We start from the raw sequence: 18937 nt of genomic DNA, 5'->3' as shown, positions 1-18937 counted from the left end.
TGTTCAGAATAATGTGGTTGCGATACTAAAGCTAATGTTGTTATTACCAAGTGTCACTTTTTTACTTGCTTTGGTTTGTTGGTGTGTATTGACAAAAAGTCATGATATATAATCAAAAACACCTTAGGTGGGAAAAAAAAGGATTGAGCATGAAGTTAAAGGAATGAAATCAAAATTGGTGGCCAAACTAGTAGCTATAGAAGTGATAAGAATTTTACAGCAAATATTTATTCATTAGTTAGCTAGGCCACATATTTTGTTTTACCCACCATCGTGCCCCAAGTTGAACACAAAATGTGGCCTAGCTAACTAATTAAATGAATATTTGCTGTAAGATTCTTATCAATGCTACGTGTAGTTATCAATTTGGCTGCCAATTTTGATTTCATTCCTTTAAGTCACATGCTTAATCCTTTTTTGGCTGCACCTTTTTTTATTCATATCTTAGATGTTTTTGATTAGATTACTTTGGACTGCCTATTAATTCATTATGTGCTTCTTTCACTTGCTGGTCTAGGGAAATACTTTCAAAAAAAGGGAATTATAAATTTTCCTCTTTGTAATATTGTGCAATTGATCCATTATAAAATGCTTTAACTTTCTTTACTAATAAAGGCTACTACTAGGAAGTTTGTTTATTTTGTTCGCTATAGGAAACCAAACGGTTGAACTTATAAATTTTAAAATAACTTCATAATAACCAGTGTTTTACAAGAAATTTAATGGTGTTATTTATTTTGTATTTGATGTAGTATTTAATGATGAAATTGACAATCAATGATTATTACGCTATTTGTTTTGTAATAAACATACAACAATATATGCACAACAGAAATTAAATGATGAGATAAAAATGTGTTATAATGGCGCGTAGAAAGAACAACAATAAAATGGACCTACAATATTATTGACTATTTGCAAATAGTAACTATGGAGACGAGGTAATAAAATAAAAATCAAGTCGAGAACAACTAAATTTTATAAATGAAAACCTCTCGCCGAGCATTGGCTATTATATTATTTCCCTGTCAATGTTCCCATCTTCATAATGGCATAAGATTACAAAAACAAGATCTTGAAGAATCTATCTATCTATATATATATATAAAAGAGAAAGTTTGTTTATTTGTTTATTTTGTTCGCTATAGGAAACCAAACGGTTGAACTTACAAATTTTAAAATAACTTCATAATAACCAGTTTTTTTACAAGAAATTTAATGGTGCTATTTATTTTGTATTTGGTGTAGTATTTAATGACGAAATTGACAACTAATGATTATTGCACCTTTTTTTTGTAATAAACATACAAACATAAGCACGTTTTGCACATTGAAAGCGTTATGGCAGGAGACACTCAGATCACCTTACTGTCAATTCAGTATTTCCAAAAACAGTTTTCTTTAAATAGTGCTAAGTGGTTTCATAAGTGATTTAGTAACTTTGTGAATTGCAAATTATTGTTTAGTGATACGGTTGACTATGCCACCCATGAAACGCCCTTTCTATGGAAAGTCTTTTGCCGCTAAAAGAATGCAAGCACAAAGAGCAACTGAAAAAAAACAGAAGAAGAATGCAATCAAAGACTTCAAACACAAACTGCAAGACAGGCTGTTCATATACAGGAAGAGACTTTGGAACAACAAAAGTTACACTTTGAGCTCAAGTTGAAAGGCAGGCTACTCAAAGACAGCAAGAAACTGTTGAACAGCACAAAGCCAGAGTTCAGCCACAATCATCAAGGCAAGCTGGATATAGACAACAAGAAACTTCTGAACAATGTCAAACCAGACTTCAATCAGAAAAATTAAGACAAATAACTTACAGAGAGCAAGAAACAGAGGAGCAACATGATGTATGACTTCAGGCTCAAAGAACAAGACAAGCTCAAACACGATCTAATTTCATATAAAGCTTTGTTTGATTAAATGCTTTTTTATTTCTCAGATCATAGCTTTCATCTACTTACTGAATAATTTGCTGAAAAAATACTGATCTATATATATATTTGAAATCTAAATTTTCACCGTGCAACGCAGGGTAACTCAGCTAGTTTCCAATAAATCTACACATTATTTATGATTCATTTTTAGACAACACTTTATGTAAGTTTTTACCAAGTTAGATTTCTGTTCAGCCTGTTCCAGTTTAGTACTACTGTTTTTGTCTGTTTATTTCAGTTTCATAATTAAGTCAGTTTATAAGCAACAAAGACTGGTATCTCTTATCTATAAACTGTGCACTTTTTTTTTTCACAAGACATTTTTCTTCCAATAACAGTTTCAACATTGTACTGTAAGTGATTTATTGTTTCACAAATGATAATTATACAAATAGATGAGAATTATAAACTTCTTTAAAACATACATATTTTATTCTATGGACTGAGAAGCATTTAATGGCCCTTCAAAAAAACTTACTTTCCTTCAAATAAAAACTCAAATAATCCCTAAAATATATGCTAAATAGAGATATAAAAAAAAGATTCAATTGACTATGTAAAAAATAATTGGCCAGTTTAAAACAGCTGAGTTATTAATTACAAACTCTCACAGTTATAATGTAAGCTAAAAACTGAATAAAGAATAAGGATTTATACTATAGGTAGGAATTTTACCTACAAATAATGGAACTACCATAAAATATGTATACATAAATGAACTTGCCTACTGCAACATCCTTATTTCTTCCATATGTATCAAATCATATGTAGGCCCACTTTGGCAATTTTTCTCAGTTTGTTATTTTTTCCTACTTTGCACCCATTTCAGTGAGTATTTTTTAAACAATTTCACTTTGTTGTTTATCATTAAGAGATGTGGTAATTATTAAAAGATAATGCTGGTTACTTTGTCATAAAAACCACTATTTAAGCTAAAGTGTCAAGATACATCTCTTCTCATATGTCAGTGTTTAAATAATTTATTCTGAGATGCAAATGTACATGTAAAAGGTTACTGGTAAACAAATCTGCACTACTCCTATATATATACTCAATATGTATCAGCCAACGAAATCACAACTTACTCAATATAGCCAACTGCATGGTTAAACAAAAGAAATTACATGATTCAGTGAAACTGAGATACTTTTGTAATTATGGAATGAATAATATTTTGCCACATTGCTTACAGAGTGTTTTATAATGTTCACATCACTTATTCATGGCAAAGAAACATAGATGTGTCATACGCCATGCAATGTGTGGGCTTGAAAGGAATAAATGCATATTAGGACTACATTGTGATGAACAAGAAAATATGTATATAGGGGCATTTATACCATATGTCATCAACTGTACTATTATTCTAAATGCCATACACTTGAGAATCCCTTCCTCCAGATGGCAGCAAAACTGATAAAAGCCACTCAAGCTACGTTCCTCCTCTACCTTTCACTATTATTGCACTCTTGAACAAAGTAGATTGTACAAGCCCTATAAATTTTACACTGAGCATCAGGTTAATAAGAAACAGTTATGTCAAATGTGTTAATTGTCCAAAACAAACTTAGCTGAATATTATACTACTTTAAATATGAGCTTGGATATTATTTATGCACAGTACTGTCATCATTGCTCGAGTTCAATGCTGCAAGTTACGTGTAGAGAAAGCAGTTTGAAGCTGACTCGTATCAGTTGATATATATAAGACCATACCAACTGTAACAGAACAGATGTACTGATCTTAAAGAGAACACACAGGCCTCACAAGCTAACTGATAGTGAATGGTTTATTCTGGATGGATTGACCAAGTCTCAGTTTGTCTTCCAGAGTTCCACCTTTGAGGAATACCCGTGTAAAATCTGTGTAAACATGTCTGGAAGTTTTCCTCATAAACTCTACACTGGATTATCTATCAGAATTGTGTCTATATTTTTGAATGAGAAAAGTACTTCTGCTGTAAAAGGAATAATACACTTGGCTAATTCTTTGATGATGACTTTTAATCCATTGTATCTTGCTTTCTTATATATAGATCATTCATAAACACTAATACCCACTTAAAAAATATTCCTGAAAGAAAAAAACAACAACAAAAACTGCCGTAGTTTGTTTGGAGAATAAATTCCAGATTAAATATTATGATGGCTTTTTGAAGTGTTAATAATGGTTAATTATGAATTAGGTCTAACCAGAGCCATAACTAGTAGTGTAACTCAATGAACCATTTCTTTACTAAAAGTATTTAGTTGAAAGTTTAGAAATAAACATTTAATAATTGTTAGAGTTTCATTAAAGTATTCTGTCTCAAAATATGTTGAATTGCTTATTGCCTGTTCTTCTTACACTACTTATACATCACTGAACCTTCATAATCCAAACATAGAAAAGTGTTAATGTTAATCAAGCAAGAAATGTTCCAAAATCTGTAAAAAGACAATTACTCTTCTGTTGGGATTATTCTTATTTAAGTTGTATTCTTGGTTTGATAAACTATATGCAGTTAACTTCGTACTAATTTTGATGAAATTATAACTTAATTTACTTTAAGAAACAACATGTTAGAACTTACTCAATTGCTTTCTTGTAGACAGAAATGGCACCTTTTATGTCTCCTTGATATAACATTAATTCTCCTAATGAAGCAAAGATCTGGTCTTGTGGGTGATAACTTAAAGCTCGTTGGAAATTCTCTTTAGCCTGATAAGAAGATTGGAAAGTTATCCAAATAAAGTGACTAGTACACTAAAGATGAATTTAACCTACACTGCAAGTAAAATGGAAGAAAAAAGATTTATTTAGTATATTTTACAGGCCAAACAATCAGGTAAATTGTAAAATTAAACTACACAATTACTTTAACCAATGTCTATATAATTTTGTTAAAATATATAACAAAAAGGAATACATTTATAATTTGAAACTGACCTTGTCAAACTCTTTCAGTCTCACATAGCAAACACCTAGATTATGAAAAATCTCCTGAAAAGAAAAAGAATTGAAAACAAAGTTTCACAAAGGACTTTAGCTTTCTGACACATTTTGTTTATCAAATGACCATAGGGTTTTACATCATTCTAATAATGATTGAGTAAGTTTTTAAAGACTTTGGATTTGTCAAATATGGAAGGTGAAGACTCATCTATCAAATAAATTTGTCATTGAACAGAACTACCATTATCCAATTATTTTAACAATCTGTATTTACCAATATTGTAATATTATATGATAATAGTTTTAAAATCTAGCTACGATCACTAACAATGGTGGAAATATTTTAACTTCATAATGATACACACAAAATATCTCAAAAAAATAAATAGAAATAGAATAAGCCTTGTTCCATTAATTTAACATCTAAATATTGACAATAACGGTAAATCTCATCATAGCTCAGTTTCAGAAAATAAAAAATTATAATATTTTTACCCTTTGAAAACTTGCCTTTTTAAGTGTTGCCACTGAAAACCTTCTCTATCCTCTGTGTACCCTTTCTAAAGAAGTCACTTTTTTACAATCATTTTAGTTGTTTTATATTTAAATTGTTACCTTATGAATATAAAAACACTGCAGAATTGAAGATATGTAAAAAACCAGTCTTTGGTTACAAAATGATGTACCTGTACAGTGTCACCTCTTACATCAATTTTAGTTTCGGTGATGGTATTGGAGTTTCAAATCTTGGAATTTATGTTTTCATCATACTCAGGTACAAAAAAAATTAATATAGGTTTGTATCGTCAAACTATGATATCAGTTATTTATTCAGTAAATATGAGAGCAATAAAAGTTCTACCAATTATAACAATGTATAATTTATACTGGTGATGTTAAACTTTCATAATTTGAATAACAGCATATAATTTTTTTTAAACTAATTTGACTGTATTCAAAATATTTTTAATAAAACAGTATATTATAATAAAAAGAAACCTATCAACATATACACAAAAATAAATAAATAAATAGAGAGACAATTCTGGGAAGTATAATAAAGTTCATACCCAATCATTAGGGGTCAGTTTCACAGCCTCTTCATAAACATCAATAGCAGCACTATGTCGTCCCAAAAGATACCTTAAAAACAAAACTGTGTATTAAATATTATTTGCTCATAATTTAAAATAGAACATGATATATTCTTTAAAGCATACTTGATTTATTTACTTGCATAAAAATTATAGGACAAATAAAACTAGAAATCACTTCATTGACAATAAATATTTGCACAGATACAAGTGGTGCAAGATATAAAATTAAAACTCTTAAGTTCTTTGTTATGAAATTTATATGTGTACATGTTTATCTTGATTTAGACATTTGATGAAGTCACCTACTAAACATTAAATTTTTGGCTTCTTTTAATTCAGAAATTCACATTAATACACATGTCTAAAACTTAACTAACAAAACATTTGCAAGTTGCCTTAAAAGATGATGTATTCAATTATCAGTTATTTGTCAATTTTTTCAAGTATTTATATACACGTACTTACAGTGATCGACCCACTTGCTTCAAATTCTCTCCTGAAGCATTGAGTATAGAACAGGTCTGAAATAATTCTAAGGATTCTTGTATTTTTCCTTCTTGTCGCAAGATTAAGGCTGTGACAGGAATATCAAATTTATTAAATCCATTTAAACAATACCAATTTTAAAACTAAAATATAACTTTTATAAGACTTAAACAACTATACAGTTACAGCTATATGACATGCATATCAGCTTTATCATAGCCCATTAAAATATTTCAACTAAAATTAAAAACAAATTTATCTCCAGTATTATTATATAGTTGACTATAAACAACACAATTGGCAAAACTAGCCTAGATTCTACCTAAGTCTGATATGCAGACCCATTAAGTACAGTGTTTCTTTTCCTTTTTTATTATATATGAGTGAACATTTCAAACCTTCTCATACATATGCATGTGTTTTTTCATGTTTGTATAAGTTTAGAGTACAGTTGGTTCTGAAATTGTTTTTGTCTTAGTTATGGATTGTTCTTGGTCATTCCCTTTGGTTGACACATGCACCCTCTTTAGAATGGACTGCTTTAGAAATAAATAGTTAAACAAACTATGTATATTTTGGCAATGATCTTAATCATTGGCAATTCTATAATGCCAGGAATAACCTCCTTAGCTTTACTTACGAAATGATCAACAGTGGCACAAATAATGCAAGTGCTCTGAGCAAGCTATGTCTATTGTATTTTCTAAATAGTATTTAATTCTCTTATCTTTATAGAGATTTTATTGAAACTTCAGAATCCATACCAATCTCTTTCCAGACATTAGATACAGAGTAGATATTCCATCCTTTGTTTCATGAAAACATCCTGCTGTTTTGAATTTGTATCTTGTTTAATAAAACATTATTTATTTTTCACAGCTAATTTGGATCCAGTCTCTTCCTTCTAATCATTCAGTTAAGAAACTCAATTTTAACTCTGTAATACATTTTCTGCTGTTCCTTAAGTTACTACAGAATACCCTACTACTACAGACTACATGTGTATCCTTGGTAAAAAATTAGTGTTTGTTACCTATTTTTGTGTATTTTGAAAGAAAGAAAAATCCAAACTATACTTCCTATGTGTTAATCACTTAATTTATATGTTTAATATAGTCACTTACCTAATCGATAACTTGATTTGGTCATAGAAAAATTTTACAAGTTTTCATACTTTTATTCAAATTCATACTTAGAATGTATTAGTTAAATGCAATATAGTTAACTTTAACTACAATTTGTATACAGACACTGTAAGCTTAAAGTTAAACCTCATTAAGTTAATGTGGAAAAACTATTTTTTATGCCCTATTCTACTTTCTTAAGCTTAATACCATTTTACGGCAAGGTCAAAGTACACATGCCATGAACTTTTACAAGGTTATATTAAAAATTTATTCAAACAAACTTATTACCAATGATGCAAATAAATTTGGCAACAAAACATAGTTTATAATTGAAATTGTAACATTATTGAAGTTTTATTTTCTTAATTTCAAAAGGAGATATAATAAATTCTCAATCTTCACAAAAGCCTTACTTTTTCTAACACAAAACTGTTTCTCACCTTGAACGTATAAAGCATATTCACACATTCCTTGAGTTTCATCTAACTGCTCCTTGATTAAAACTTTACATACATCAACTTCTTTTCGTATGTAATGTAGATGAATAAGCCAATTTCGTCGCTCCAAACTTGGAATTTCTGGGGCTAAGAATAAAATAGATAATCATACTTAAAAGAATGAAATTCAAATAACATAGAAGTTAACATTTTCTAACACTGAAAATGTATTTCCAATAGGTACTTATCTCCCTCACCCATAGCTATTATGACCTTCATTTGCCTTCTAGGCATTGGTAAATCTTATGAACAGTGCACTAGTCTTTTATATCCCTATATTTGTTGCATCATTGCAGCAACGTGCTGATCGTGTGATCACCCTCCACCAATCCCATTACACCCTCTATACTAGCACAGGTAGCTCCCTCTACTATTGCAGCACAATCTTCACTTTCGAGAAATGACATACAAACCTGAAAATACTGGCAAATCAGTGGGGAGGAAGTGTGGGAAGTGGCCGAGGAGAGGTAAGTACCTATCAGAAATACATTTTCAGTGTTCATAAATGTTAACTTCCAAAATAGTACTACCTCTTGTAAAATACGAGTTACACTTGTGGGGTATAGCACTACTTCTAAAACAAGTATGCTCTTCACCCAGTAAAGAAGATAAGACACGTAGGGGAAAAATGAAGAGAATACTTGGCTAGGGCTAGAGGACCATATATGAATAAGCCAAGTGTGTTCTGCTTGGGCAGAAAACATCCAGGACAAGTGTCTTGGGATATAATGTATTATGCCAAGTTCGATCCAAGGACCAAAACAACATGGAAGCATCTTGCGTAAGTTTGCAAAATCAACAAGTGTGGTCTGCCCAGGCAAAAACATCCGGGGGAAGCACCTTGGTATACATCGGATAATGTCAAATGCAGTCCATCTGGGCAGAAAACATCCAGTGGAAGTGCCTTGCATAATAGACACAGTGCCATAATGTGTGCTGCTTAACAATGACAGCCCTCTTCTCATCAAGTGAGTACATGTGGCTATGAGATTTTGTTATTCTACAAAACTCACTTGTGAGGAAACCTCCACAGTCCACCACTCCAACAACAGGGAACCGGAAGTGGCAAGGACCCCGTGCTCCACCAGAAGAATGAGGGGGATGACGTGTTGGGAGGTCCAGAGGAACGACTCACAGGAGACAGCGAAATTGGTATCTGCAGTTCCTTATCTTGAAAAGCAGAAAGACCCAGATTGTAAGAATCACGGGTCAGTAGGGATGGACAAAAATCACTATCTGCTTTTCTCATGAAGTCAATGAGTGACGGTCCTCAGGATATATATACAGACACCACTGGAAAAGCATCCGGTAGTATTACAGAAACACCCTCTCTCCACAGTGGGCATTAGAAAGAAGTAGAGTAAGTGCTAGTATAAAACAATTCAGCATACCTGACCAGGCGACACCCACCACCAGGTGGGATCCAGAAAAACAACTGTTTCTGAAATGGTAAAAAAAAAAAAAAGGATGCAAAGGTGAAACCAAATGTCAACTTACCTCAGTTAAAGACGATCAGACACGTGGAGAATCACCACAGGCAGAAGACGATACCAAACCGAGGAGGATACAGCGGTATCGTGCAAATAAAGTGCAACGAAAGTATTGAGAGTTGTCCACATTCCCGCTTGTACAATCTCCTCCAAACAACAGTGGATCTGAGCAGCTAAAGACATATCTGGTGTGACAACACCTTAAACATCTGTTGATCTTCCATCGACAAGTCAGAATAAGCTATAGGAATGAGTTGCTGAACTCAGCTAGTTAGGGTAAAAGGAGAAAGATCATGGGAAACAGAGGGATTCCTGAGAATAAAAAGGCAAGAACAGGAACCCCAGAAAATGATCTTAGCACAGTGGTGGACTAGTAAAACAAATCATGTGTAGCTAGTAATAAAGCTAATGGAATTTTATGGTGTGTTTACAGACATACTTGTTTCAAGTTAAAAGATGTAATTATCTCTATACAACTCACTAGTTAGACCTCACTTAGAATACTGTATACAGTTTTGGTTTAGGAAAGGATATTGACTTATGAGAAAGGGTTCAGAGAAGAGACACTAGAATAATTCTCGGAATGGAAAGATTATCTTATAGGGATACATTTAGATCTCTTAACTTCAACTGATTAAAGAAGGGTATGAGATGATCTTGTTATAGTTCACAAGGTTATCCGAGGATCTGATAAAATAATGGCCTCTGATGTATTTATGCAGCATTCTTAAGTCAAAATGATAGGAAGACCCAAGTTTATGACTTTTAAAAGTTGGATAGGCTCCAGTTTAAACAATTTTATTTTTCTAACATGGTAAATGAGTTGCTGTAAGCAGATATGGATGCCAACACTTTACATAACTTTAGAAGAGGAATTATTTCTTCAGGGACAGTTTAAATTTTTACTTTTCTTAAGGATGGGTTTCAAAGGACAGTATTGAAAGACCTAATTAACCCTTGTTCTCAATATTTTATGTAATAAAATAAGCTAAAAAATTAAACATTTTATGAGTTAGTTAGTTCAGGGAATCTAAAAGGTAGTAATAGTACCTTTACGTGGCCGTGATCGCTTCAAACCTGGATCAGGATGGACTGTAACAGGAACAACTTTTTCTATTTCAGAAGTGGTTTCTTTGGACTCTTCTTCTAGTTTTTTATCGGTCTGACTTTGCTTGACACTAGCTGCTTCATTTTCTGCCATATCTCTTTAATAAATAATATTACATACATGATTAAGTAAAAAAAAACAATCCATTAATTTATATATTTTACTTACTTTTCATATAAATAACTAAAAGGAAAACATCTAAGGTAAATCTTTTGTTACCATGTACATATATACATTATTGTAATGTGTACTACCATTGGGTTGGTTCTTTTGGAGTATTTGGTAAAAATAATGAAAACATAAATGTTTAGATGAAATAGCTTAAATCTCATAACATTTACATATATTTATTATTTTTATTACATTGACCTTTCACCTGTGCCTAGCTAACAATACAGAAGTTACAACGACGCGGCTCACATGCACTCATGTTACCATATCAAATAACATAAAGATGACCTTTGGTTTGTACAAAGTAATTTGTCTTGGCTGTGTTTAAGTCAACTAGTATTTTGTGAAGTATAGTCACATTTCAATTATTATACATTATATATGTATATCTATTATTGCTATTTTGAAATAAGTTCTTAAAGCTATTTATCTAAAACATAGAAGAGTAAATTAAAAAGTAAAGCAAACAATTATCTCTTCCACTTACAACCTTTGTACTCAGTTGCTTCTTGACATAGGTTGCTAAGCCTTGAAAAAGTTTCAACGTTTAGGATATGAAACAAAATATTTTTTTTAGGTTTTATATATATATACTCTTGAATAACTAAAAAAATTATAAATTACTACATCAATACCATAGAATTCTATCATAATTTATCAAACTTAGTAACTAAGCTGTATTTTGGTCTAAAAAAATATTAAATTTTGAGCAGACTAAAGACAAAACCTACCTCCTTGAAATATTGGTTCAAAACAAATGGTATTAGGTATGATAGAAAGGATGAGAAAACTACTAGGGGGACATTCTGACCTTCCGATTGGTTATTCATGTCATGCATAGAAGTGTATATAAAGGAATATTTCCAAAAAATGGAAGGAGGTGAGTGGGTAGCCACTGTGTCTGATTTATTATGTGAGCAATATCTTGGCAAATAGAAAATACCTTCTTGTTTTATATTCTAGCTTGTCAATATCTGTAATTTGAGTTTATAATTCATACAAAACTATACTTAGTATTTTGATATCACAAACATCTAATTTGAACCTGGTTTGCATTCAACATACCACATGACACACAAAAATCGATGTTTATCTGTGTTTTTTTTATATTTATATTTAAATTAACAAATTGAGTGTAATATATAATGAATTATAATCTACAGTTGGATACTAAAGTTATTGAATAAATTCATGAAATAGTAGTTAAATAAAATTTTGAATGTGAGTCAACAAATGAGATGGCATGGCTTTTCACCTGTGACCCGTCTTGAAGGAGTTAATTTCTTTCTTTCATAATGTTTGTTAGAGGCCACGTTCACTTTATAGACATAACTTTACAAACAATTTTTAACAGGAACTTTGAAATCAATGTATGCCAACTAACTTATAAACTTACTTTCAGAATTTCCTCACTAATTAATCAATAACAAACACACTACCTAACTTCTGACTAACTAAATCACACACAAGTAGATGCAATATGGAATCCACCTTTAAGTTAATATAAAACTGATTTCCCAGTCTAAAACTACTTATATTAAAATCCTACTTTCAGATATCCTTAAATATTCTGTGATTATAACGAATTCAAGAATTTTACATTGACTATATCAGAGGTAGAAATAAAAAATTGATTATTTGAGCTTTGAGAGCCTTAACTCCTAGAATTAAAAGACCTCTACCATACTTTTGAGGCCCAATTGCAAGGTGATGTGCTGAGATACTGAAATAATTGATCAGTATAAATCTACAATTAGGCATAATTTTCTTGAATTTTAAGCTTAAATCTATCAGAAACAAAATAAAGCCAATATATGGAAAAATCTTTTTTTTTTCTATCTACTTATTTCATATTGATGGAAATTGCCAATACTGTTAAAATTACTTGGTCTCTCATCCTTGATTGTTAAAACTGGCTATGGGCAAGTGGATTTAAAATGTTGGGTGTAAAGAGGAGAAACTTAGTTCAAATGAAATGAAATGAAAAACTTCTCAATTATTCATAAAAAAAGTTTCAAAATGTACAAGTTTTCAAGGGGTGGTCCAAAAAAGCTAAATCTGATAATTGAATACAGTGACTTTCAAAATAATTCTGAAGTTAGACATGGAACTTTTTATTGTTTTTCATGGTTTTTTTTGTTGTTGTTGTTGCTGATGGGGAATTTTTTGTTATTTTCTTCAGAAAGCTACAAAAATATTCCTTTTCTCTTATAACTTATGTAATGATACTTGCACTTTTAACCATACTAGCTTCTATTATGTTTCACAATGACATATGAAAGTAGGTTATTATTGATCATATCAGATTTGTGTGTTTGTAAGTCAGGTTACATAATTACTTCAGTGTAGTAGAGCCAAGCAATTAGTGGTATTTACTAACTGATTAATTAATGGCCCATTAATTGATTGCATTTGTATAATCAATTAATACAGTAGTCCTCAAATCATTTAATATAAACTAACAACAGCAGTTCAAAAAGAAAGAAGAAAAAACATTGATGGTGGCTGCTGCCACCCAATTGCCTTCCATTTTGTAGGCAGAAAAGAAAAGAAAAAAAAAGATTGTGGTTTGTGTTGCCTTTCCTATAATCAGCATTTCAAAAACAAAATTTTAAAAAATGTGTAGCAGATACTGCCAGACAGTTGCCTTCATTTTAGTCAGCAGTTCAGGAAGAAAAAAAATGGAAAAAGATGTTGTCACACAATTGCTTTCCTTCTAGTCAGTAGTTTAAAACTAGTGATGATGGCAGTTAGCTTTAGTAGTTATGCCATAACAAAGACAAGATAAGCAAGTTTGGTGGCAATATTTCTATAACTTGGATAGTTGGAATAAATTCGAAAATACTAACAATCAGAAACCATAATTTCAATTATTTAGTTATTTTCATGACATTCAATGTAATCATAATTTTGAAAATCACAAATACAAATATGTTAATGAATATAGAACAATCTCAAACTGGTTGGATGTATAAAATCTAACTTCTTGACCAGTACTAAATAAAAAAAAAATCAGGTTTTGTGTACACTTTCATTCACAAGTAAAAATAAAATGAATGTAAAATATATTCAGTTTATACAAATTCTAGAGTAAATTAGTTTGTAAAAATAACTCCATATCTGTCTACTTATGTAGGAAAAATAAAATTATAAAAGGAACAAGCCTTTTTCAAAATTCATTTGTTCCAGGGGATAAACAAATTAAAAAATATTTTTCTAAGCCTAAACTTAGTCATACATCATTAGCAGTTTTCACCATCAGATGTTAAATTCCATGCAAAAGAACTGTCACAAAAATGGCAATCGACAATGAGTGGTCAGGCATTTCTTGTGGCACCCCTTGGTCCTTGCTATTTTGACTAATGCAACCTGTAATTGAGTTGTGTGTGATGAGAAAACATAATTAAATATTGTAAAGGTGCTTGGTTTGTTAATTTTTTTAAATAAAAAAGAAATGTGTAATAAAATTTGATTTTTATACTTAATTTTTATACTCTTTAGTTTCTAGAAGTAGGTATTATAAAGCTTTTATCAGATATGTTACCATTGCTCTAAAACTTAACAAGCATTAATAATGCTAGCATATACTGATTAGTTTTTACATTGCATGTATAACTTTTTTATTGCAGAATCAATAGGTGCTTAACATTCTACTGTTTATGATACTGTTGATAAGATAAAGCAGCAACTTAGAAATTTCAGATGATAATAAATAGGTTAGTTTTGAATGGATGATTAGATATAGTTCTTGACTGGCTTGTTTCCAAAAATTTACATAAATGATCTGAATAGTATCATTGGCTGCATTTTTTTAAAGCTGTAAATGATATTGACTTCCAACAGTTATGTGAAAAATGTTTTGATTCAGAGAGATTCTGGTCAGTTTAATGAGTGGTTTAGAACACTGACAAAAAATTCAAATACCAAAAATTAAAAGTCATGCCCTTGGTTTAGAAATAACTTTAAAAAACTTAACTGTATAACAATGTTTGCATTGTAGAAAGAGACAAGGATATGGGAGACTTGTGAAAAAAATATGCTTTTGATAGCATCCAGCTGTTAATTACAACTAGCTAATCCTGAAATCTGTAAAACTTGTTTAAATGTAACGAAGTTATCCTGGTAATGCCAGTGATAATGACATTTAACACTGGAATATTTAATTTCAGAGCAATATCATTTTAGAGCATACTTTTATCAAAAGAACATGTCTGAGCCTTTCACATAAGCATAGAGAATTAAAATATTGATATTTTTAAATATACGGGTATTTTTTATGCCAATGCTAAGTAACAAAGTAAATGAAAGGCGGTGATGCACTATCTTACTATCTAGGTTAATTGTATTTTTAGTTTTACAAGAAACTTTCATAGAAACTAAAACTGGTTTCATAAGGTGAACTATTAAGTTAAAAAGCTAAGGTATACCTTTGTATCAATAATGTAAATTACATTGCACGGCCAATGCAAAGTCATATCGTCAATATAAAACTTACAAGCACCAACTGTGTTTGTATAGGGTTACTGTAAATAGTGTAATAATAATAATAGTAATAGTATTAGCAATGCTAGTGTAAACTGCTATTAGTATAAGGAAATCTGTGTAAATAATAAAATTCTCAAGCTCAAGAGAATTAGTTAAAATAAATAAGTTCAGAAGTAATTTTGAATTGAAAAATCGCTTACATTATAAACCAATACCGCTACCAGGTAAACAAAAATTGCAATTCAAACGAATGAAGCGGCACCTGCTACACTGGTAAATTTAAAATAAAGGTAGACAAGCAACGTTATTTTTATACTTTTATTTATTTGATCGATCAATTTAACCAACTTTTCCAGCAACAAAATATTCTTAATAACAGGTCCTACTATATTTAAAAATTGTAAATTTGCGTGATGCTAGAATTGAGTTTTACTCACCACTTCGTTGATAAACTAAATAAATATGATAAATTTGGATAAAATTTTCATTGTTTCCCTGCACAACTCACGAAACTTGGGATGTATAGAATTTTCTTAAAGTGGTATTATTAATTTCGATTTTTGTAAGACTTTGAGGTGATGTAACTTCCCATATACAAAACTTTCCTGAGTTTTAATGAATTAATATAATTTCTACATGTATATAGCTACCACGACTTTTCTCTTTGGTAATTACAGCATATATCGGATTTGCATTTCATTTGTACACTTTATATAACTTGAGCGCATTGAAGTATTTAGTTAACTTGTTTTGTTATTGTTAGAGAGAGATCTAAATCATATTTGCTGAAACGAGTATATATTATCCTCTCAAATCAGATTAAGGATTGTTAATAAATCAAGTTTATTTTAAAGTAGCTGTTTGCGCTAATCCTTTAAACATCTAAACCAGGTCGTTCTTTGTAACTCTACAGGTGCTGTGATAATTAAAGATTTATATTCATCTAAGCAACATAATTACAGCTTTCTGGAATAAAAATTATTGTTTTCCTAACTGATTCACGTAGCTTTATTACGCACATTATATGCCGTCTTGATACCGAACGTATATAACGTAACATTTTAAAGGTTGAATGATGTATTGACAATATTAGAAATATTTGGTATTACAATTTATAGCTACTTGTCCCATCCAATGATAAACTAAGAAACATTTCTTGTATTGTTTTTTAAGTAAAGAATTTGCAACATTTCGATGTATTCTAGAATAAATTAAAATAATTAATAGTGAAACTAATATTTTTGATAATAACTTTACTGTGTTTCATTATACTGTTTTTGAATCTGTATACTGTTGTAGCATGTTCTTTTAAATTATTTGGTGAAGAGAATGCAAAGTAAGGATAACAAGTTGTTACGACAGCGGGGGTCACATGACCCTAGTAACACGTCATATTCTCGAAAATTCGTGAATCCTCGAGTGTTTACTAGATTTGCGGTATTCTAATATATATAAGACCGCCAAGAAGTGACGGCAACAACGTAAATGAATTGCAGACAGAGACAGATACGGACAGTTGGGTCAAGCGCGTGAGTAGTTCGTTGTGAATTATAGCGTGACTGTGGAAATTAAGTGTATTGCAAAGTTGTATTCAGAAAGAATAGACTAGTTTTATTTAAGAAAGGACTTGTATCGCTAAAGTTTCCTCGGAAAGAATTTTTACGGAAAAGTAACAAACTAACGACCAGAGACGTAACAAAATTAATTTATCTCTTCCTCAACGTTTCCTACACCCTAATATCACTTGTATGCAGTTGTATTTGTTCACAAATAACGTTTTTACTTCACATTTACTCGCTAATAGTATTACGACTAACTTACAAATAAACTTATGATAATTTTAAGATAAATTGACCAAGTAACTATACTTGTTAACTAACACTGAGCAGAACTAACTTCTTAATCATTTAATGAACTGTTTGTTATTTTGTAGTTAAGCACAAAGCTACACAATGGGCTATCTGTGCTCTGCCCACCAAGAGTATCGAAACCCGGATCATAGCGTTGTAAGTCCGCAGACATACCGCTGTGCCACTGAGGGCTGAATGAACTGAAACAGCCTAAATACTAAACCGATTCTCGTATTTATAATGAATCCTTCTTTCTAGGTATTTCGCAAATATGTACAATCGTTAACATTTAAAAACTGTTACGTCTCTGGTCGTTTGTTAATTTCCGGTATAAGTTCTTTCCGAGGAACTTCAACAATACAAGTCCTTTTTTAATTAAAACTAGTTTATTCTTTCTCGATACAACTTTGCAATCTCGATAACAAAACACACACTTTATATTACCGTCACCACCACTCGCTTGACTCATATATCTGTCTCTATATCTATCTATCTGCAATTATTTACCGGGCTTATATACTAAAATAGAGGGCGCCTGGAAAAGACTAGAGTTGCCAGGAAAAGTCACGATCCTTCGAGAATCTCATGACGTGTTACCAGTGTCACGTGACTTCCGCTGTCGTAACACTGCCTGTTCGTTAGTATTGTTTGTACCGAACAAAAGCCACTTACATTAAACCAATAAATACTTAACAATAACTGAATTAAATGTACAGAATTTACAAACACAAAATTAAAATCCAACAAAGTCTCTTAATTTTATGGGATGTATCTTCTTCCGTACTGGTCTCTGTCTCGTTGGCTTCTGCTTCACGTGGGATTCATCTGCTCCATCAGGAAATGTCCTATTATCGGTACCAGTCACATCAGTGGCAGTAACTACACTAAGGGCTTCACTGTTTCCCTTCTCAAAACCGGGTAGAGTTTCTTCTTCGACAGTGGCTTTTTCAGGTGACACATCTTCAGCAGCATCATTTGTTCCATTGTTCGCTTCGTTCCAACTGAAATGTCCTGGATCATGATAACACCAAAGCCTGTTGGCATGCACCACCTTTGGCTTACCTCGCCGACCATATTTTATTCAGAAAGTCACGTCTGGGAGACAATCCACTATGTCATGTGGGCCTTCCCATGGATAAGACAATTTAGGAAACTTCCTTTTGGTCTTCCTGGGATTATACAACCACAATGTGTCTCCTGGTACAAAGCTGACTGCAGTAGATTTGTTATCATAACATAGCTTCATCGAATCAGCAGACGTTTTCAAGTTTGAATGCACTTGATGGTCAATATCATCTATCCTTTCAGATAACACTTTCACAAACTCTGACACATTTTCAGGCAACTCTTCATAAGGTGACGTCCTGTTATCAGATCCACTGGCAACCAAAGTTCCAAACCAAACATCAGCTTTGCTGGAGTGTATCCAGTGACTTCATGCTCTGCTGTTCTATAGGCCATCAATAGTGGAGGGAGTAAGACATCCCAGTCATCTTGGCGGCTATTACAAAACTTTGCCAATTCCTGTCCAAGTATCCAATTGTACTTTTCTACCACCCCATCAGACTGTGGGTGAAATGACATTGTCCTGGTCTTTCGTGTGCCAAACAACTTGCAGCATTCATGGAACACAGACTAGGCACCTTCTCCCAAGCAGGGTGCAAAACACTTGCTTTTAGAAAATCAGTTATTGGCTTCAAATCTTGGTCTTTCTCTGTTCTGCTTTAATATCTATATTTGGTTCTACTTCG

At 31.6% G+C, this 18937-nt stretch overlaps 1 protein-coding gene across 8 annotated transcripts in view; it reads right to left on the bottom strand.

Moving 5' to 3' along the window:
- Positions 1-18937, bottom strand: part of LOC106475102 (Bardet-Biedl syndrome 4 protein-like) — a 66570-nt gene that overhangs the window by 20213 nt on the left and 27420 nt on the right. For 5 of the 8 annotated variants that reach the window (XM_022380313.1, XM_022380317.1, XM_022380325.1 and 2 more), the window contains 6 exons: positions 10623-10777; positions 8026-8169; positions 6438-6546; positions 5946-6018; positions 4870-4923; positions 4514-4641 (listed from right to left, as the gene is read on the bottom strand). In XM_022380313.1, the coding sequence (XP_022236021.1) occupies positions 4514-4641; positions 4870-4923; positions 5946-6018; positions 6438-6546; positions 8026-8169; positions 10623-10777 (663 nt within the window). Of the gene's footprint in view, positions 1-4513; positions 4642-4869; positions 4924-5945; positions 6019-6437; positions 6547-8025; positions 8170-10622; positions 10778-14089; positions 14221-15536; positions 15598-18937 lie in introns of those variants that run through there. The other 3 variants (XM_013935804.2, XM_022380335.1, XM_022380331.1) reach the window with 3 other exon arrangements.

This window comes from Limulus polyphemus, unplaced genomic scaffold (genome assembly GCF_000517525.1).
Source record: "Limulus polyphemus unplaced genomic scaffold, Limulus_polyphemus-2.1.2 Scaffold144, whole genome shotgun sequence".
Lineage (NCBI taxonomy): Eukaryota > Metazoa > Arthropoda > Merostomata > Xiphosura > Limulidae > Limulus > Limulus polyphemus.
This window is presented reverse-complemented; position numbering and strand designations above follow the sequence as displayed.